This window comes from Esox lucius, chromosome 11 (genome assembly GCF_011004845.1).
Source record: "Esox lucius isolate fEsoLuc1 chromosome 11, fEsoLuc1.pri, whole genome shotgun sequence".
Taxonomy (NCBI): domain Eukaryota; kingdom Metazoa; phylum Chordata; class Actinopteri; order Esociformes; family Esocidae; genus Esox; species Esox lucius.
The window spans coordinates 3,203,021-3,226,313 of record NC_047579.1 but is presented as its reverse complement, the minus strand read 5'-3'; the positions used below and the strand labels follow the sequence as shown (position 1 = coordinate 3,226,313).

The 23,293-nt window shown below is 40.2% G+C and overlaps 1 protein-coding gene across 2 annotated transcripts; it reads right to left on the bottom strand.

Moving 5' to 3' along the window:
* Positions 1-211: 211 nt before the first annotated feature.
* On the bottom strand, positions 212-23,171 carry nlk1 (nemo-like kinase, type 1). 2 transcript variants are annotated; one of them, XM_010867531.4, is made up of 11 exons: positions 21,506-23,170; positions 21,200-21,329; positions 20,967-21,022; positions 20,033-20,139; positions 18,870-18,955; positions 13,786-13,995; positions 13,391-13,492; positions 6,141-6,227; positions 5,831-6,029; positions 3,277-3,370; positions 212-3,148 (listed from the first exon to the last, which is right to left on the bottom strand). In XM_010867531.4, exons 1-11 carry the CDS (start codon positions 21,817-21,819, stop codon positions 3,100-3,102), a joined length of 1,434 nt encoding a protein of 477 aa, XP_010865833.1. In that variant the 5' UTR covers positions 21,820-23,170; the 3' UTR covers positions 212-3,099. The 2 variants fall into 2 exon arrangements, 1 of the variants encoding a protein (XP_010865833.1); XR_004576437.1 differs by having other exon boundaries at positions 3,129-3,148; positions 4,377-6,029; positions 21,506-23,171.
* Between the last annotated feature and the right edge of the window lie 122 nt (positions 23,172-23,293).

The following is a 23,293-nucleotide window of genomic DNA, read 5'->3' as shown; positions in this document are numbered from 1 at the left end:
AGGACTGTAAGCTACAACGCATCTCACATTGAATGGGAGAACGTTAATTGTGTTAAGCCAAACTGTATAGAAAATGAGATGTCCAAGACATTTTGTGTTTACTGAATGTTTCTCCCTGACAGATAAACAGAAGGAAACAAAGTAAAATTGTAGAACCTTGGGTTGTACTTAATTTACACATTCCCTTTAGAAGAAATAGTGATACAAAATGAGATATTTAGATATTTACTTCAGTAATACTTTTCATTTAACTGAATGCCTTAGTATAGGCCCCAGGCAAAAAAAAAAAAAAAGGCAAATATTTTAACTCAAAACAACTGCTATTTAGCAGAAAATGTTGCTAACATTTCTGGATGACAGAAATATTTTATAGAGTAAGGAAGCTAATAGTTTCAGTGACTACACTTGTCACCTAGGCAACAATGTCATAATAGAGCACAGTTCACCTTTACCCTTTACAGTCTTTCCCATTGACGACCAGAAAGACCCTCAACGCAGTAATATTATCCAGGAACTATCCATTTATTCTCTCACTACTTTACGTTCTAGTCATTTTCTTAAGAAATTCAAGTATTTGTTGGGAACACAAGTCAAAAACATTTCCTAAAACACGATGACCCCCAAAAAATTAAATAAAAACAATATGAACATTTTTAAAACAGCAGTATTAAACATTGGTTTCATATTCAGAATCATAATCAACACAAATATCCACATTTCTTTTCTGAACAACATCTATATTATCAGGTGTGGAATCTTCTCCCTCTCTCCCATGCCTGTGGAGTTAGTTACAGAAGGACACAGTCCATTTCCTCCTCTAGTTAGTGCACTTCTTCTGTGGCTGTAATCAGAATGTAGTACACTTGAAATGGGTGCCATTTACAAAGTGGCCTAGACTTCACCCGAAAAGAGCTGGACAGGTGAAAGCAGCTCCTCAACCTGGTTTCTCTTTCCTGAACTGCTTCAGAAAGAAGGTGAGGAGAAGGACCTGTTTCAAACGGATCATATGCCAGGAAAGGCTATTCCAGTGAGAAAAGATAAGGGAGCTGTTGCACTCTAACTTCTCCCTCGCACAGGGTCATGTTAATGCACAGTGGGGAAATGTTTTCCAGAGCTAAGTGACAACAAGCGCTTCCTATTCAACAAGTTTGAGTAGTGACCTCCCCGTTTAAACAGTTGTTTTATGCCTTGTATACATCACCTGAGTGTCAAGCTGAAGTGTCAAGTTGAAGGAACGGTATGAGAGGGAGACAGAAGAAAGCTTTTACTAAAAGTCAGCTTGCTTACGGTTTTCTACGAAACACAATAGCCAAGTTGTGACACTAACTAAAGGGAAACAAATATTTTGCTCAAAAGGGGTCACGTCACAAAAAACAACTAAATGGGAAAAAAAATACAGAAGAAAAAAATGATTTGATCTCCTAAAAAATTAATTTAAATAACACCAGCACAAGCAAGGTCTGTCTGTGGGGACAACTCCCTTTGCACTGCATTCAAATCCACAATTTCTTCCTTTTTTATATCATAAATACACACATGCAGGTTTACACAATTGAAACATTCTGGCAAATCCCCCATCGCCCACCTAGTCTACACATCCAATAGCAATAGCACCATCTGGTGACAAGGGAATGACCACTGCCCACAATGGCAATGCCAATTAGTACAGTACAGTCTTCAGGAGCCTATTGTTAGTGAGTACTAGCTTCAACGCAAAGAGCTTTCAGTGCACAGAGCTTCATGGTTCCTCTTGGTGAACGGAAAAAGGTGAGGCACACTGTTATTGGTGAATCATTTGTGAGCGTTTTGTGCGTGCAGTCTTTGCAATGGAACACCTGAGCCGTGAATTCAACTTGAAATCAACGAACCGGTAAAAGGGAAACAAAAAAAGAAAACGACATACAGCAGCATTTCAGTGACAAATTCGGATAGCTACTCTTCTTGTCACCTGTCCCTCCATCGTGCTCGCCAAGATATAGCGAAAGAAAGCGGGAGCATCAGGAGAAGTACAGTGTGACTCAGTAGAGGAATTAAATCACGTTATAGTACATAGTTCAGTTGGGTTTTGTCTATGCACACATCCATTAGAACATCTCTGGTTTCTCTGTTCAATCCCAACTGTTTTTGAGGTAATGAGATCACTGAAGCAGAAAACTGCACTTACCCCTACACTCTACACACACCCGCACACGACACAGTGTCTTCAGTGAAATGGCCAACTACAAGCACACATGATCAAATATGTACCCAGCATTAAAACAAAAAACATACAATAAATAAAAAATTACAAAATAACAAAAAAGGATTTAATAAGAAAAAAATGCAACGCTCCGCATAGGTTAGCCTATGCCTAGTCCCAGAAGCTTCTCTCCTGCCGTGGCCCAGCGCAATCGAAGAACGCAGTACATTCTGACTAGGGCCAACATGAGGGTATATTAGAGAGTGACGTGACGCTATGCTCGAGGTGGCTTCAAAGCACGGGTCTAGGTTCAGCTATCCGAAGCCACTGAGACTATCCAACCACATCTATAGAATTAGTGGTAAAAGGGAGTCGTCACACTGATCATTCTTATGATAACCTTTAAGTCACAGATAGGGTAAGATATTGCCGGGAGCAAGCCGCAGGGACGATTTTCATCGCATTGCATGAGGCTGGAATGACTTCAAAACGCACAGAGCAGAACAATTATTTAACATAAATTAGGATAAAAAACGTTATTCCTCTGTCTCCATTGTCAATTATTCAACATAAATTATATATTTTTAAAATGCAGTTTCTTTGTCTCTTGCCGATCAACCCCGAGCACCACACACCAACATTTCATACCAATAAATATTTCTAATCATTTTCCTCTTTGACAATTCCTATTTTTCTTCTACTTATTCCATTTCTTCCTTCTCTCCATTCAGAAGCACATTTTAGTTCAGCCATGGGGAAATGTCTATAGCGTTGGTGTAATGTTGGAGTCCACGCCAGTTTCCACAGGAGCTTTCATAGTTGGGAACTGTAGTTTTCATTGATGGAAAATGTAGTCTTTTTTGTATTCATTTTAAACTGCGTTTCCCATGACTCCTTCTGTACATGAACGATACTCTGCTTCATCTCTCCTCCTTCCTGGAAACTTTGGAGGAATGCCATGCAGTGGACCTGAAAGAGAACAAGAGGGATACACAGTTCCTGAGAGAGAATGAGATCAGTGATGTAGATGAAGTTAATGGCAACATTCTATTTTAAGCATGTGTTAGCTGTGTTCCTCCCATGTGTGTAATCCTAACCTGATGAAGGTCTTGAAGGCGGCACTCTGGGGGTTGATGCACAGCGGCACTCGCTTCCCCTGCTGGTGCTCTGTTATGAAACGATGGATGAGCTCTGAGGGAGAACACCAAGACAGGTTAGGTGGATTGCAGCTGGTCCATCTAATTTTAATAACAAGCTGTGTTAAAAAGAACAAAAGGAGAGAACAGGAGAAGTGAAAAGTGAGGCGGGGAGAAGACAATAATAAGGAGAAAAGAGAAATATAGAGAGAATAGAAAAGAGACGTAATACGAAACAAGAAAAGGAACCAGGCAAGCCTAGTTCTGCCCGCCCGTTTTTACCCCTGGCTGGATTCGATCTACTGTTTCCTATGTGACAGAATGTGTCTTTAACTACTACGCTATTTAAACAGTGGATGTTGTTGCACGTGATACGTGTGTAGAGATGTGTGGTCTGTTCACTTCTGCATTGTAAAACAAATTAGTCAAAACTCGACGGATCTTGAAACTAGTTCCCTATATTAGCTAACATCCAAACCAACAACAGGTATAACAGTGTCTCTACACTACATTCACCACGGTAGATTAGAAAGAGATTGCTGTAGATGGCTAGCTAATAGCTACATTTCGTAAATCGGAAGAGGAATTTGTTCATTGTCAGTGCAGTTCGTCCATCGCAATATAACATTAAACAGATTTACTTTAGGCTTACTGTAATGTAGCTACTGGAGCTTGTAGCCAGCAAATTTTTTGTCTAGCTATACAGTACCTATAATGAAAACAATGACTCCAATCACTCCATGGCTGGTTTGTTTCTTTAGAAAACAATGACAGTTGTATAGCCAACCACTTGGCTATGTAAACTACGCTATGTAATTCGAAAGTAATATTTTCCTTGTCGGTGCAGTTCGTCCATCTCAATACAACCGTAAACAGTTTTATTTTAGGCTTACTGTAACGTAGCTACTGAAGCTTGTAGCCAGCAAAGTTTTAGTCTATCCTGAACAAATACTAATGCCTAATTTGTTTTGTCAGTGGCAAGGATTGAACACTGGTCGCCTACGTGGCAGTCCGCGTCTCTAACCTCTACGATATTTAACAATGGGTAGTCAGTCACTCACCACTCAGTAAGAGACATTCACTCTTCTTGGCCGGCTCCGCTTACGCGGTCCGGCAAAAAGAAGTAGGAAGAGGAGAAAATATGAGAAGTAAAAAGAAAATAGACAAGAGAACAATTTAGAAGAAAGGATGTGAGGAGAAATAAGTGAGCAGTAAGGAGAGAGGAGAAAGGGAGAAGAAACAAGGGGAGCAGAGAAGTAAGAAAAGAATAAAGGGAAAGATAAATATATTGGAGAAGTTTCCTTCAAGTTTCACTGGACGAATAATATGTGTTACTGTTTGAACGCGAAAAGGCCTGGGATTTTTTTCTCATCTAACCTCGGCCCAATGACTGTTCGTGTGAAAAAAGAGCATGCATGCAGCATATGGAGAAAGCAGTGTGGTAGACACACAAAACTCGGTAACAGAACTAGAAAATATTTATCAACACAACATTGATTGATTTGATTTTTGAACACAACATTTAGTTTATTGAATGGAAGAGTCTAGAGAACCTAATCAGCTAGGCTATATGGTATTTCCTTAACTTACTGTTTTCTGCAGTCACAACAGCCTAACATGATGTAGCCTTTGTGGCCAAATATTTTTTTTGTAGGTATTCTGTAAACATATTATATCTTCCCTTCAAATAGATAACTTTCATCAACTAGCTAACAGTTGGTTACATATTGTGTCATTCTTACTGAGTGGACCACCACACAACTATGATTGACAAACGTAAACAAGAAACACGTGAAACAGCGCATCTCATAAAAACGACTTGTATAATTAAAAATTGTTATGGTATATCATCATACATAAAAAAAAACAAGATTGGAATTTTAATAGTAGTTGGAAAAATAATGTTCAGGTGTATTTATTTCAACCAAAAAAATACATTAATGTAAAACACAGCTGGGGGCAAAAGCTAACACACACAAGTGCTTGAATACTAACTGAATTTCGGTTATTTGAATATTCGACTAACCGTGCCCATCCATAGTTTCTACAGACACAGTGATTGTCACAAGAGGGGACCGACCACTCCTTTATTAAGGAACTTGTTAGGTTTCTTTCTTAAATCTTACAAGAGCAGGAAAAAACTGTCTGCACAATATGCCAAGAATTACTACAGACGAAGACTGGCGATACCACCAGCATTTTATTTCATCTGAAATATCAGCCAGTTGAGTACACTAACAGCATGACTCGGGGTGTAGCTGAACACGGGCCATTCTGTTTCTCCGAAACAAAGACAAACAACTATAATAACAGTATATATATAAAAGAAAAGGTTGTGTTTTGTAAGGTATATTTTAAGACAATAATGACAACATTGATATACAAATATACCGTCATTATTATCGTATCGCTGAAAAATCTGGACTATATTGTGATACAGGTTTTGGCCCATAACAGTCAGCCCTAATACAAGTGATAGAAAAGTGAGAGGTGAAGAGTGCCAGGATGACTGTACCTTTGCCCTGCCAGACGGAGAGCAGGCTGTTGTCATAGCTGTGGCTGAAGTTCCGGTCGGCGGGCGGCTCAAAGTCTCGAGTGTACACACGCCCACTGGGCACAGAGTAGCAGCACTGGCACATGCATGTGTGGTAGCGCAGACGGCCCTCGTCCAGGTAGGGGTGTGAGAGGGCATCGCTGCCTGAAATCCGCTTGGCCTGAATCATGTGCACATGCACACAGGTGGGGGAGTCATATTTCAGTAATCGTTTAAACTGCAACTGGACGTAAATAGAGGAATCCTTTCAGAGTAATACTTCGGTACTCACAGGATCAAACACCAGCATGCGACACAACAGGTGAACTGCCTCGTGGGTCGCCCCGTCAGACAGCATGTAGAGCACAGAGAGCGATGGCTGATAGGGCACAGGTAGAGAGAAATACATTGATACAGTGTTAAAACTATAAATAAACAATTACATTTTAAATAGGTTTTCTTTTGAGACGTGTGTGTAACGCTCAATTATGAAGAACACATTTTATTATTACGTTTGTGTAACTTGAAAAATCTTTATTTAACCTTTAACAGGGGAAGGTCATGCTGACACCTAAGGTTTCTTTTTGGGATGAGCCCTACATCGATACCAGTTGTAAACAATAGAAAGTATGTGGAGCACCGCAAAATAAATAAAAAAATATAACATGAAATGGAAATATTCCTACATAATTATTTTGAATCCCAGAGGCACCAGTTCATTTCTTCCTAATGTTAGGTGCTAAAAAACTAAAAGCTGAGCTACCCAACTAGGTGATGATTGAAGGCACTTTAAAGTTAACCATCCCTGAGACCATGTGTGATAGTTTGTATTTCTGTATGTCAGCAGAGAAGTAATATATGGTGGTAATTAATGCCGGAGAGCTTTAAAAACAAGAAGTGTGAAATGCATGAATCTACGTGACAGTAAAAATCACCTGTAATAAAGTGTAATACACTACGATAAACTGTGTTGAGAGGTTTTTTAATAATATTGCCATAATCAGTATAAATGTCCACAGAACAACTGGCTTACTGCTAGATAATGAGAGGCATGACTAATGTATTTTAAAAAACTCAAATTTTCAACCAAAATTGTCTAACAAGTTGATCTAAAAAATGTTAAGGGAAAGATGTAATTTATCCATATGACTAATAACTTACTGCAGTTATTTATTATTATAATATCTATTACATCTTATTTGTATGTTTGTTTCTTTTTTCAAAAGGTTTCTCATGCTAAAAATGCCTTTAACATGAATTGATAGTTATAACATGAGATAGACAGTGAAATTGTAACTGCTGCAGTATATCACAAAAGGTGATTGTGATTATACGGGTTTTAGATGAGTATGGTGAGAGACTAGATGATGTGTAGACTAGATGATGTCAAAACATTAATGTTTGAACCGAAATTATATTTTATTGAAGGTCAAGTGTGGTGGCATCCTGGTACTCACAAGAGCTCTGTTAATTGAGGCAGTCTAATACTGATCTTTTATCCATAAACTGGTCTTTTAATGAGCTATTTAACAATGCTTTTTCCAGATAAAACTTATATCGCAATGTTCATCATGGAGGCCAGTTTCATAATATTCCTTATATTCAAGCTGTTTGCTGTGGTTTAAAAGAAATTGCCAGAAATTGCCAGAAGACAGGCCTGATTTTGGGTCTTTTTTCACCTTGGCTCTACCTGTCAATTCCATTGAGCACTATGGCACCAACTCTTCTTCAGATTCAGAACGCGTTCCGAACATTCTAATTCTAGCAAGTTGTTCTAGGTCACAATTCCCTACTAGCCAATAAGCTTTCAATGCACCGTAGGTTTGCCAAACCTTTTCAATTCATGGTAAAACCTTAATAAATCAGATTTCTGTATTGTTCTGTATATGTCTAATCACGTGAATGTAATTCAAGCCTTAATGGTAACGAATAGGCAAACCATTTAAAATATATTTCTTAATGTTTTGTTATTTGGTTAATGGATAACATGTAATTTACATTGTCATGGGTTTGTCAGTAGGTTTGAAATCGAGCGTATGATGCTCAAAACCGCATGTACACGCATGTACTTCGTCTGCTGGCCTGTGCTGGGCTCGTAATCTAAGGTAGCAAATGCTTCAGATCTAAAAATGAGCATCAACGGCTAAGCAATGACTTAGACCATACAGTGGGGAGAACAAGTATTTGATACACTGCCGATTTTGCAGGTTTTCCCACTACCAAAAAGCATGTAGATCATTTTTATCATGGCTACTCTTCAACTGTGAGAGAAGGAATGTAAAAAAAAATCCAGAAAATCACATTGAATGATTTTTAAGTAATTAATTTGCATTTTATTGCATGACATAAGTATTTGATCAGAAAAGCAGAACTTAATATTTGGTACAGAAACCTTTGTTTGCAATTACAGAGATCATACGTTTCCTGTAGTTCTTGACCAGGCTTGCTGTCACTGTCCTTGTCCACCTGGTCATACTTTTGACCTAGTCTAGAATCAAATAGACTTAACCCAGAGAAATGTATTTATTATTCCAACTGGACTCATAATATCTCACCCGGCGCAGCCAAAAGAGAACTGGTCACCCCTCTGAGCCTGGGTCCTCTCTAGGTTTCTTCCTAAAATTCGGCCTTCTTAGGGAGTTTTTTCCTAACCACTGAAATTCAACACTACTGTTGTTTGCTCCTTGGGGTTTAAGGCTGGATGTCTTTCTAAAGCACTTTGTGACAACTGCTGTTGTAAAAAGGGCTTTATAAATACATTTGATTGATTGATTGCACACACTGCAGCAGGGATTTTGGCCCACTCCTCCATACAGACCTTCTCCAGATCCTTCATGTTTCGGGGCTGTCGCTGGGCAATACGAACTTTCAGCTCCCTCCAAAGATTTTCTATTGGGTTCAGGTCTGGAGACTGGCCAGGCCACTCCAGGACTTAGAGATGCTTCTTACTGAGCCACTCCTTAGTTGCCCTGTCTGTGTGTTTTGGGTCGTTCTCATGCTGGAAAGAGGTTACCCAGCCACAACCCATCAAGGAGGTTACCCAGCCACAACCCATCTTCAATGCTCTTACTGAGGGAAGGAGGTTGTTGGCCAATATCTCACGATATATGGCCCCATCCATCCTCCCCTCAATACGGTGCAGTCGTCCTGTCCCCAAAGAATGATGCTTCCACCTCCATGCTTCACGGTTGGGATGGTGTTCTTGGGGTTGTACTCATCCTTCTTCCTCCAAACACGGCGAGTGGAGTTTAGACCAAAAGCTCTATTTTTGTCTCATCAGACCACATGACCTTCTCCCATTCCTCCTCTGGATCATCCAGATGCAAACTTCAGACGGGCCTGGACATGCGCTGGCTTGAGCAGGGGGACATTGTTTGCGATGCAGGATTTGAATCCATGACGGCGTAGTGTGTTACTAATGGTTTTCTTTGAGACTGTGGTCCCAGCTCTCTTCAGGTCATTGACCAGGTCCTGCCGTTAAGTTCTGGGCTGATCCCTCACCTTCCTCATAATCATTGATGCCCCACGAGGTGAGATCTTGCATGGAGCCCCAGACCAAGGGAGATTGACCGTCATCTTGAACTTCTTCCATTTTCTAATAATTGCGCCAACAGTTGTTGCCTTCTCACTAAGCTGCTTGCCTATTGTCCTGTAGCCCATCCAAGCCTTGTGCAGGTCTACAATTTTATCCCTGATGTCCTTACACAGCTCTCTGGTCTTGGCCATTGTGGAGAGGTTGGAGTCTGTTTGATTGAGTGTGTGGACAGGTGTCTTTTATACAGGTAACGAGTTCAAACAGGTGCAGTTAATACAGGTAATGAGTGGCGAACAGGAGAGCTTCTTAAAGAAAAACGAACAGGTCTGTGAGAGCCGGAATTCTTACTGGTTGGTAGGTGATCAAATACTTATATGTCATGCAATAAAATGCTAATTAATTATTTACGGGATTTTCTGCATTTTTGTATGGTCCAAGTCATTGCTTAGCCGTTGATGCTCATTTTTAGATCTGAAGCATTTGCTACCTTAGATTACGAGCCCAGCACAGGCCAGCAGACGAAGTGTACTAGCCACCAATGGCCAGTAATAGGCTACACGGCAAAACAACATTTAATGGCTGGAAACATTAAGAAGTATTAGCAATTATATACACTGGTTGGGTGTGATGCACCTGTTGTGATGGTGGTTTTATTAATGTTGCTTTTAGGGAGGCGATTAGGGTGCAGTATTAGCAAGAATACTGACATTCTGAAATGTCTTTTATCTATAGAAAAGTACTGTATTTAAATTAATCACTCTGCAGGGCTGCTTACAGGTGCTGGTCATAAAATATGAATATCATCAAAAAGTTCATTTTTTTAAAGTAATTCCATTCAAAAAGTGAAACATTCATTCCACACAGACTGATATATTTCAAGTGTTTATTTCTTTTAATTTTGATGATTATAAATGACAACTAATGAAAACCCCAAATTAAGTATCTCAGAAAATTTGAATATTGTGAAAAGGTTCAATATTGAAGACATTTGGTGCCACACTCTAAACAGCTAATTAACTCAAAAGACCTGCAAACGCCTTTAAATGGTCTCTCAGTCTAGTTCTGTAGGCAACACAATCATGGGGAAGACTGCTGTCTTGACAGCTGTCCAAAAGACGACCATTGACACCTTGCACAAGGAGGGCAAGACACAAAAGGTCATAGCTAAAGAGGCTGGCTGTTCACAGAGCGCTGTGTCCAAGCACATTAATAGAGAGGTGAAGGGAAGTAAAATATTTGTGGTAGAAAAAAGTGTAAAAGCAATAGGGATAACCGCACCCTGGAGAGGATTGTGAAACAAAACCCATTCAAAAATGTGGGGAAGATTCACAAACAGTGGACTGCAGCTGGAGTCAGTGCTTCAAGAACCACCATGCTCAGACTTATGCAAGACATGGGTTTCGGCTGTCACTGTACAATTGTGAATAAAAACAGAATGCAATGATGTTGAAGTTTCAAATTTCAATATTTTATTCAGAATACAACATAGATGACATATCAAATGTTTAAACTGAGAAAATGTATCACTAAGGGAAAAATAAGTTGATTTTAAATTTAATGGCATTAACATATCTCAAAAAAGTTGGGACAAGGCCATGTTTACCACTGTGTGGCATCCCCTCTTCTTTTCATAACATACTGCAAACATCTGGGAACTGAGGAGGCAAGTTGCTCAAGTTTATGAATAGGAATGTTGTCCCATTCTTGTCTAATACAGGCTTCTAGTTGCTCAACTGTCTTAGGTCTTCTTTGTCACACCTTCCTCTTTATGATGCGCCAAATGTTTTCTATGGGTGAAAGATCTGGACTGCAGGCTGGCCATTTCAATACCCGGATCCTTCTTCTATGCAGCCATGACATTGTAATTGATGCAATATGTGGTCTGGCATTGTCATGTTGGAAAATGCAAGGTCTTCCCTGAAAGAGACGACGTCTGGATGGGAGCATATGTTGTTCTAGAACTTGGATATAACGGTCAGCATTGATGGTGCTTTTCCAGATGTGTAGGCTGCACATGCCACACGCACTCATGCAACCCCATACCATCAGAGATACAGGCTTCTGAACTGAGCGCTGATAACTACTTGGGTTGTCCTTGTCCTCTTTAGACCGGATGACATGGCGTCCTAGTTTCCCAAAATGAACTTCAAATTCTGATTCGTCTGACCACAGCACACTTTTCCACTTTGCCACAGTCCATTTTAAATGATCCTTGGCCCAGAGAAAACGCCTGCGCTTCTGGATCCTGTTTAGATACGGCTTATTTTTGGACCTATAGTTTTAGCCGGCAATGGCGAATGGCACAGTGGATTGTGTTCACCGACAATGTTTTCTGGAAGTATTCCTGAGCCCATGTTGTGATTTCCATTACAGTATCATTCCTGTATGTGATGCAGTGCCGTCTGAGGGCCCGAAGATCACGGGCATCCAGTATGGTTTTCCAGCCTTGACCCTTACGCACAGAGATTGTTCCAGATTCTCTGAATCTTTGGATGATATTATGCACTGTAGATGATGATAACTTCAAAAAAATTTTCTCTGAGAAACTCCTTTCTGATATTGCTCCACAATTTTTCGCTGTAGCATTGGGGGAATTGGTGATCCTCTGCCTATCTTGACTTCTGAGAGACACTGCCACTCTCAGAGGCTCTTTTAACCATCCATAGTCGACATCCGCGATACCGCGGACAGTGCTCATTTGCATAAATATTTTGAAAAATAGATTCGCCATAATCGTCCGATTCCAATGGTATATTATTTGTAGCCACTTTCCTGAAGCGATCCGTGTATAATTGGGGTTGTCCGTGTATAATATGGGTTGTATAGTTGTATGGGTTGTATAGTTGTATAGTTTGGGTTGCTATGAGAACTTTTCACCAGGCAACGACATTGCCAATGCATCTTAGAAAGGCTCATGTGTACACCAGAATAAATATTACAAGCGTGTACATCACTATATATGATGTTTTGAACCATAAAACATTGTTTGTATTATATATAAGATATAAAAATAAATATTTAGTCAAAATAGTATGGGGATGTTCTTGAGTTTTTGGGAAGAAGTTGGTAATTTTTCTGAGTTTATAAAATATATAAGTCCAAACGTAACTAGCGATCTAATCTAATCATTTTATAGTGTTTCATTTCTAGGTTGAAGAACCAAATTGTTTGGGGGTGCCTATATTTTTTACCTTCTATTATATAATTATGTCATTATTTTCAACCCAATTACAGAGTAATTTGATAGTAAAGGCATGAAAGTATGAGGAAATACCATTGACACAAAATCTCATAATGCTTTAAAAAAAAAATCTTGATGCTGAATGGCAGAAATGTTTTCAGAAAAAAAATTTTTGCCTTTCAAACAGATGAGTTTTATAAATAGTGACCCAGAAGTCTGTTTTTATGTGTTTTTATTGTAGCCAGAGGGGTTGGTATTACCAGGATACATCATAATAGGTTGTATCTGTTACAGAAATGAATCTAGGACCCAAAATGTCCCAGCAGTGAAATCCGGCCGAAAGCCCCATAGGCTACCACTAGGTTTACCGAAACCCTTACTAAACTGCTAATTAGTCAGAATTGTTCCATAATATCTAACATTAGCCTTCATAATTTCAGAAACACACATTACTTTCCGAACACTGATCCTGCCTCAGTTTCCCAATGGAAAAATGCTATAAATGTGGACGACGCAGTCTACTTCAGAACTCTCAAACGAATATTTTCAGATTTTCCTAAAAAGGCACAGTTTTAATCAGGAGGACCTCCCCTTTAAAAACAGGTCAGCAGGCTTTACTGCCATAACACAGTCACAAAATGTTTTCTCCTATGGTACTCTAAGCTCCATCTTTCTCCAAGGTTGTCATGATAAGTGAATTTTATTAATTCAGGTATCTGAATTTAACTACCACTGTAAATGCAGTTGATTACTTCTAAAATTAGCTGAAATTGAAAGAAATTGTTGACTTCCTGAGAAGTGAGGAGGTCCGGTGTGAAAAACTTACGGGTTTGTGAGGTCCTCGCAGGATGTGAGCTCTGGCCCCCTCGCAGGCAGACACCATGGCAGAGAGGGGAGGGGTACCCAGGAGATCAGTGATCAGATCCAACTGAGACAGGAGATAGAGAGAGGGCAGAGTGACAGAGGTGAGAGAGAGGGAGGAGAGAAGAGAAAGACAGAGGGAGAAAGGAGAGAGTGAATAAGAGAATGGATAAGAACAGGTTGACCATGTTAGAACAAAACAAAAAAAACGAGACACCCAAAAAATGCCTAAAGGGGAACCAGCACAGGCTTTAACTCAATAGGAAAGTGCAGGCCGTACATATCATAGCTCATGGCTTTATATCCCTCTGTCTGTTGCAAAAGGTATCCTATTTCCCCACCCTGAGAGTCTTCCTCTACCTGCTGTATTGGGCTCTGGGCCTGGAACAGGATTCGTCGGCCAAGCAGCTCGGCGAAGATGCAGCCCACAGACCAAACGTCTATGGCTGAGCCATAATGCCGGCTGCCCATCAGCACCTCAGGAGCCCGGTAGTACTGAGTCACCACCTCCTGGGTCATGTGACGTGACGGATCGGGTTCCTCCACACGAGCCAGCCCGAAATCACAGATCTGTGACAGGAAGTAAGAAGTGGGTTTTAGTTGCGCAATAATGAACTAGGTTATGGGTACAATGTAATTACAGCATGATACAGAGTTGCAAAAACGGTGGTGTCCTTCTTAGAAAAACATTTAGTGGAAAGTTGAAAAAACATGATTTCTGCAAATTAACTTGTCAAAATAATATTATCAACAGCCATGAAAGGAACCAGGCAAGCCTAGTTCAGGCGGCCCGCAATTAAAAGTGATAAATGTTATTGCCCTCACTGGATTTGAACCCAGGGCTCCCATGTGGGTAGCTGTCTTTCATCACTACGGCACGGTGCTTTACATTTGCCTAGTGTCAGTATAGCATCTCGACAATAGATCATTCTGTCACACATTAACACCACACCAAGTTTTAATATTTCGCTAGACACCATTGAGCATTGTGCTAAACTGAATAATGTTTCTTACAAATTTTCCATCCACCACAAATAGCATCTATTCAATGTATGGCTTTTAACACTGGCCTTTTTAACAGCTTATAAAACAGCAAAGTTTTTGTCTATCCTGACCCATAAAGCATGCACGGATGCGTACTTTGAAAATCCACCATACAACCGTGAACAGTTGTACTACTTGCCTTACTACAACACGGCTACTGAAGACTGTCTTCGAAAATCCACCAGAAATAGTTGCAACATAACCGCAAACAGTTTTATATTAGCCTTACTATAACGCAGATACTGAAGGTTGTAGCCAACAAATATTTTGTCTATCAGGAACAAATCTTAATGCAGAATTTGCTGGGACGAGATTCAAACACAGGACCTATTGGTTGCAGTTCCGTTTCTAACCACTACACTATTTAACAAGGGGTAGTCAGTCAGTAAGAGACATTCGCTCTTCTGGGCAGGCACCGATTACAAGGTCGGGCAAAAACAGTATTCTCTCCTGGTAAATGTATGTTATGTTGTCATTTGTTGGTATGTCATATACAGTTTGTTGGTATGTCATATATAATTTGTAAAGAAAACATGAGTGACCAGGCAAAACACATCTTTTATTTCTTTGGGATTCACATTCAACTGTAGGTCATAACAGAATGGCACAATCATAAAACAAAATATGGCAACAAAGATTTTCTTTTTACTGACCCCTGTTCAAAAGTCTGCATACCCTTTGTTCTTAATACTGTGTAGCATCAATGACAGTGTGCAGCCTTGTGTAATAGTTCTCTATGAGGCCCCGAATTCTTGCAGGTGGTATAGCTGCCCATTAGTCTAGGCTAAATGCCTCCAGGTCATGCAAAGTCTGGTTGTCTTGCATGAACCGCATGTTTGAGACCTCCCCAGAGTGGCTTGATGATATTAAGGTGAGGAAACTGTGATGACTACTCCAGAACCTTAATCTTTTTCTGCTGTAACCACTGGAGGGTCAACTTGGCCTTGTGATTAGGGTCATTGTTGGGCTGGAAAGTCCAAGAGCGTCCCAAGTGCAGCTTTCTTGCAAAATAATGCAAATTGTCTGCCAGTATTTTCTGATAAAATGCTGCATTCAACTTGCCATCAATTTTCACAAGATTCCCCATGCCTTTAGCGCTCACATACCCCCAAAACATCAGTGAGCCACAACCATGCTTCACAATGGTGATGATATTCAGTTCACTATAGGCCTTGTTGACCCCTCTCCAAATAGCGCTTATGGTGGTGATCATAAAGTTATATTTTGGTCTCGTCACTCAAATTACAGTGAGCCAGAAGCTGTGAGGCGTGTTTAGGTGTTGTTGGACATATTGTAACCAGACTTTTTTGTTGCATTGGCGCAGTAAAGGCTTCTTTCTGGCAACTCGAACATACAGCTCATTTTTGTATCAAGTATCGTCGTATCCTGCTCCTTGAAACAACCACACTTTTTCCAGAGCAGCCTGCATTTCTCCTGAGGTTACCTGTGGGTTTTTCTTTGTATCCCGAACAATTCTTCTGGCAGTTTTGGCTGAAATCTTTCTTGGTCTACCTGACTCTGGCTTGGTATCAAGAGATCCCCGAATTTTCCATTTCTTAATAAGTGATTGAACAGTACTGACTGGCATTTGCAAGGCTTTGGATTTTTATATTCATTTCCATCTTTACCATCTTTATCTTCCATTACCTTGTTACACAGGTCTTTTGACAGTTATTTTCTCCTCCCCATGGCGTAGTATCTAGCCTGCTCAGTGCATCCACGTGAGAGCTAACAAACTCACAGACTATTTATAAACAGACACTAATTGCAATTTAAGTCACAGGTGTGGGAAATTCACCATTAATTGCCGTTTTCACCTGTGTCACCTTGTGTGTCTATAACAAGGACAAACATTCAAGGATATGTAAATTTGTGATCAGGACCATTTGGGTGATTTCTGTTATTATTATGATTTAAAAAGGAGACAAACAACTATGTGATAATAAATGGCTTCATACACTATCCTTAAATAAAATATTCAAAAATTGCATGATCAGTCATATTTTCAAAATCAATGCCAAAATGTCACAATTTCTGCCAGGGTATGCAAGCTTATGAGCACAACTGTAAGTGAGCTAAACGTGAACGTGGTGCTTACCTTTTTTCTGAGTTGGCTTGTATTTACTACAGACAGGCACCATACACTACATGTGCATGATTATGATTACTGTTTCAAAAATAACTATTGTTAAGAGTATTTTCCGTCTTTTAAAAACCATTATATGCAAAACCATTGTATATTCTGATCGCAATTTTGTTTGAGAAGCGGTATCTACTTTCGCTTTGAATTCTGGAACGTGTGGTATTTTATGAACAGACCAAATACAGCTCTGTATTTTATGAACAGACCACTTTGCTTTTTCAGTACTGTGTTAAGCAGATCTTGTGTTTTTATGACACAACTGTATCATTTCTAACTAGTAATTAGTACATTAAACAGTTAAGTTAAAATGCTGATTTAAGGAAATAATAATGTGAATATTTTTCTGCCGATATAGTTAGGTCCGGAAATAATTGGAAACTGACACAAGTTTTGTTAAATACCAAAATATATTCAGGTTACAGTTAAATAATGAATATAGGCTGAAATTAAAGTCTCTCAGCTTTAATTTGACGGTATTCACGTCCAAATTGGAGGAAGGATTTAGGAATTACAGCTCTTTAATATGTAGTCCCCTCTTTTTCAAGGGACCAAAGTAATTGGACAACTGACTCATAAAGCTGTTTCATGGACAGATGTTGGCAATTCCTGTGTTACTTTTTCATCAATTAAGCAGGTAAAAGGACTAGAGTTGATTCCAGGTGTGACATTTGCATTTGGAAGCTGTTGCAGTGAACCCACAACATGCGGTCAAAGGAGCTCTCAATGCAAGTGAAACAGGCCATCCTTAGGCTGCACAAAACAATCCATCAGAGAGATAGCAGGAACATTAGGGGTGGCCAAATCAACAGTTTGGTAAATTCTGAGAAAAAAGATGTTAGTGAGTTCTGCAACACAAAAAGGCCTAGATGTCCATGGAAGACAACAGTGGTGGGTGATCGTAGGATCCTTTCCAACGTAAAGAAAAACCCCTTCACAACATCCCGCCAAGTGAAGAACATTCTCCAGGAGGTAAGCATATCATTATCATAAGTCTACCATAAAGAGAACACTTCACAAGAGTAAATACAGAGGTTTCACCACAAGGTGCAAATCATTCATAAGCCTCAAGAATAGAAAGGTCAGATTAGACTTTGCCAAAAACATCTAAAAAAGCCAGCCCAGTTCTGGAACAGCATTCTTTGGACAGATGAAACTAAGATCAACCTGTACCAGAATGAAAAATTTATGGAGAAGGCTTGGAATGGCTCATGATCCAAAGCATACCACATCATCTGTACAACAAGGTGAAGGCAGTGTGATGGCATGGGCATGCATGGCTTCAAATGGCATTGGGTGTCTATTGACGATGTGACAAGACAGAAGCAGCCGTATGAACTCTGAACTGTATAGCGATATATTTTCAGCTCAGATTCAGACAAATGAAGCTAAGTTGATTGGACATCGGATCACTTTACAAATGGACAATGACCCAAAACATACTGCGAAAACAACCCAAGAGTTATTTAAGGCAAATAAATGGAATATTCAGAAATGGCAGAGTCACCTGATCTCAAACCAATCCAGCTCAAATTTCACTTGCTGAAGACAAAAAACGTAAGGCAGAAAGACCCACAAACAAACAACAACTGAAGACAGCTGGAGTAAAGGCCTGGCAAAGCACAACAAAGGAGGAAACCCAGCGTTTGGTGATGCGTTCCAAAATTCAGGCAGTCATTGCCAGCAAAGGACTGTCGACAAAGTATTACAAATTATTTTATTTATTTATAATTGTGTTAATTTGTCCAATTACATTTGAGCCCTTAAAATAAGGGGACTGTGTATGAAAATGCTTGCAATCCCTAAACATTTCATACAATATATTTGTTCAACCCTTTGAATTAAAGCTGAAAGCCTGCACTTCAATTGCAACTTGGTTGTTTCATTTCAAATTCATTGTAGAGGCATACGGAACCAAGATAATCAGTGTCCAAATATTTCCAGACCTAACTGTAGATGTCTACTAAGAGCCTGTCTCTGACAGAATGATGCTTTCTTGTCATGTCTTTTGAGGAGGTATTTCAGAGAGCATTACTCATTGACAGCTCATGAACACTCACACCAAAACCTACGTGCAAACATACACATAAACAAATCCTATTATTCTATCCCTCAGGGTTTTGTGGTTGCCAATATCCCACGACTGAATGATGTATCCAGTGACGTTAACAACAGCTCTTAGCAGTGGTATACTGGCCATATACCACACGCCTCCATGCCTTTTTGCATAAGCAAAACCTGTACACACAGAGACACTTACCTTCAGCAAGCAGTTGCTGTTAACAAGCAGGTTTCCAGGTTTGATGTCCCTGTGCAGGATTCCAGCAGAATGCAGGTACTTCAGCCCTGATAGGAAAATCACAATTAAAACAAAAATAAAAAAAGACAGCCCCGGCCAGTTCACCTTTGGTGTGGACAGTCAACAACGTTGAATCGTTCAATATGGCATTTGAGAGAAGCTGGAAACCCACAATGACTCAGGTGGCAAATTTACTCACACAGCAGCAGTACGTGTAACAGAGGCAGAAGCTTGGAACCCTGAACCAATCATGGCTACCAACCACCCTCTTTCGACCCTTCAACTTCGCATCTCTCCCTCTTAAGTTTTTGGTGAAAATACTGTTACTCATTACTCAAGTCTCAGAACGAAGCAAAACGGGGACAGCAGAGACGGTCAGATAAAGACCAAGATTTTCATTTATTTCATCGTCAATAGAACAAAGTCCAAATTAAGTAAAACTTGTTTGGACCAACCCCTCGAAATTGGAGAAAGTGCTGGTGAATGCCAAAATACAAACAGCAATAGGGTTAAAAGTCTTGCTCAAAGATGGAACAGACACCCTGCTTTTTATATGGACAATCATTATTTATTCTCCCACTCTGAAGACAGCCTCTTCCTCAGGCCCCAACAAACCTTCAACTTTGCCTTACCTCCTCTCACCTGTTTGTATATTCATTCATTCAAAACACACATTAATATTTTAGACATTTAGCAGACGCTCTTATCTAAAGCAACAAACTTGGCCCATTTTCTTAAAGGGGAAATCAAGAGTCAATATGCTGCATCTATTAGTTGACCTACAAATTAGATTTTTTCATTAATACTTGAAAAATATGGTAATAAATGCCTTATGAGCAGTGAACCCAAAATATCTGTTTCTATTACTTTACCCTTTTTAACAAAGTAAATGCAAGCAAACTAAAGGCTTAAACCTAGTTCAGACTCTTCGTTGGATATCAGGGGTGATCTGGCATCCATAAGTCACTCTATGAATTTCAGACCATGAATTTCAAACCAACCTTTTTACAGCAACAGGGGCAGGGAGAGCTAGTTGTTTTAACTGCTGATTCCCTCTTTATAATAGTCTGGTAAGACAACCATATGTTGAGTCATAAGAAGTACCCCCTTTCTGTCCCACTCACCTCTGAGGATCTGATAAAGGAACACCTTGATGTGGTCAGTGGTGAGTGGTTGAGGAGACACGATGACCTTGTGGAGGTCACTTTGCATCAGCTCAGTGATCACGTAGCTAGTAGTACACAGTCCGGAGTCAAGGAAACAACAGTCTATAGCAGAGTTGCACATTCTCATTCCTGGGGGTAGAAACACTCCTGTTTTTTGTTTCAACTTGGGTCCCAGACCTGCATTCATCAATGATAAAAAGGAGAGGATGAAAACTAGAAGTGTTTCAGCCCTCCAGGAATGAGATTGGGCAGCCTTGGCCTATAGGACATGGTTGGACATGGTTTAGTAAACAAAAAAAGTGGGGTTACCTAATTTCAGGAAAGAAAGAGGTCAAGGGAAAGAAAATCTTGCTTCATATAACTCCAGTTCTGTGAGCCGCTATATGCAGTTGTAGTTATAACTTCATTATAGTTCAAGCTAAAAAATACTATGACAGTGTTCTATAAAGACTAACAATTACAGTAAACACGATGACCATTTATGAATAAAATTTAGTTATCTCTAGCTATCTGTTGACATTTGTCTCGATTTAATTGTGGACTCATTCAAGGTGGTCTTAGCCAAATGACGCAGACTTGCCAAGTAGATTGAAGAGGACAGTAGGTCAATTCCTGCAACAATGAAGATCAGCAACATTAACACAGGTTAGCCTGTGTTAGCAAACCTGTGCAGATCCACGGGTACTGTGTGTGACTGAGATAATCCACGTAGCTTGCACATGACAATATCTGCACTTCTGCAGGTTGCAATGAAGTTTAGCTGAGTCGACCTTTAGAGGAGGATATGATATGTTGAACAGGCACAGAGTGAAAAATTGTTAACACTTGCCAGTTGTGGGTGTGCCAAAGTGTACGGGTGTATGTTGAATGTGAATAAACATATTAAGGATACATCTCCTCAAAGCAGTCGATCTGTGGAGGCTGCAGAATGTCCAGTGCCGACAACACCTGGAAAAATACACCTTTTATAACTAGAGTATATGGAATAAGTTACAATTTAGGATGTGACTTCAGTGAGTTAAGCAGAGCTTGAGGAAAGCTGTTTATAGATGCATTGGTATTGCCTGATTTGCAATTTAGTCAATGTTTTCCACCCCTGGCTATAGATGTAATGCTAGGTCTTACGTTGTCATGTTTGAAGAAACAGAGCATCCTCAGCTCTCTAAAGACCCTCTTACAGGAGACCAAGTTCTGGAAGACATTGGGCATCTTTTTCAGGGCCACCTTCCTCCCATCCCGAGGGTCTGTCACCGACCTGCAGGGTCAAGATAGAAAAGGGTCAAGATAGAAAAGGGTCAAGATAGAAAAGGGTCAAGATAGAAAAGGGTCGGTGCTGAACATCAATGGTGCAGACGTCAGAGGCAGGTTGCAAAAGTTCCTATGAGAATCAATATTGTTATCTACAGACTTATTGGAAAAGGCACAACGTACCAAACCACACCGAAGGCGCCATAGCCGATAGGACGATCTGGTTCCATCTCAGCAGGGCTTGGCACTTCACTGGCTGGGTTACTACGAGGTTGTGGCACAGCTGCCCCACCACCACTGCTTCCCCCAAGAGATGTTGGGTGTCGAGGCGTCCCAGCTGGGGCAATGGGTCCAGTTAGACTTGGTGTTGCGCTGAGGCCCGTGGAAGTTGCTCCAGTAGAAGTGTTGACACAAAAATACTTGTTATGGCCTAACTCAGATCCCGGGAATAAGTTGCCACATACCGTCTGTTGCCGGCCGGTACCATGGAATGCCATTCTAGTTCAAAACCCTATCAGAGGAGTTAGTTTGGGAGCTACGTGTAATACTAGGTTTGAGCGTTGCATGTATTAAATATACATGATCCGACGGCTTGACTTCAATAGATGTCCTATGCAGGCATGATTGTGGGCAGCTTCCTCGCATGTAGAACATGAAACGGAGAATGTAAACAATGTATGATAATGGCTAGCAGATAACAGGAGCAGCGTTGTTTAGCGAGCTTGTAGACTCCCGTTGTGGAATCACACGCACTGACTTTAGTGAGGTAGGTAGTTAGAACACGAATGGAAACCAAAAGAAAAATGAGCAAAGAGTTAAAAAACGATGTCGGTCATAATCAGTAAGCGGACAGAAATTCCTGAACTAGACACACAAAAGCAAACGCCACCTATATAATTGACTAGACACATAATCAATAGAGGGCTGGCGTGGGAAAACAATGTTCAAATGTAGCTACCTAGCCTGTCGCCGTGAATACATTTGTACTTTTTGTAGGATTTGCTGGCCTACTTTTACGGAATCTCAACTAAGCTAGCAATGCATTAATGTGCAAATTCAGACTATCAGGTCGCGTTAAATCAGTTTACTAACCGGCATAGCTAGCTATCTGCTCGGCTACCTTTGTCCGGTTGATGCTAGCTTACAACAACTACCAAGGTAAAACACACGAGTGTGTGCATATATTCAATTAGTTATAATATAGCGGCATCGTTTTAATTTTGCAGAGGTAAATACATGTTCCAAACGCTTGTGCGCACTCAGTTCTTAAAGCTCGTAATGTTGGTCAATCATGAAATTTACATTTGTATAACAAGCTAGGTACTTAGTCCGGATGCTAACCAGCTGTTCCATGACCAATAGCTAGCCGAGTACTTAGCTAACGTTAGCATGCTTTCGTGACCTATATACTGGTTTGGAGGAAAAAACTATTTTAGTATGCAAAAAGGTTTCAGGAAATGTTTTACAAAACAACACAAACACAAGGTGAGAAGAACGAGAAAGCCCGCCACCGAAGAAAAGAAACCACAGTCAATTCTGCACTGCTAGCTGCATAACGTAAGCCGGGGTTGCCAGCTACCGTTAGCTACGCTAGCTAGTAAGTTGCTAACAAACTAGCCATATCTAAAATGAGAGTGCCAGACAAATAAAACAAGATGCTATGTGATATATTCCATTCTTCGTTTTCTCTTCTGTCGAATATGTCTTCTTAATTCCCCTTCTTTATTGGAAATCAGCTGTTCGAAATAGTGGGATATTGTGAGTAGGAGAAATTGACGGATGGATGGATAGATAACTGGCAAAGCCAAAGAGGAGAAAAGGTGGGGGAGGGTTGGACTACTGGTGTAAACAATACCATGGAGAGATCAAAAGATCAACGGCTCACAGTCACAGCATATCTTTTCAGGTTATATCATTAATTAGTACACCTACTTCGAGGGGGGGGGGGGGGGGGGGGCAATTGCTAAATAA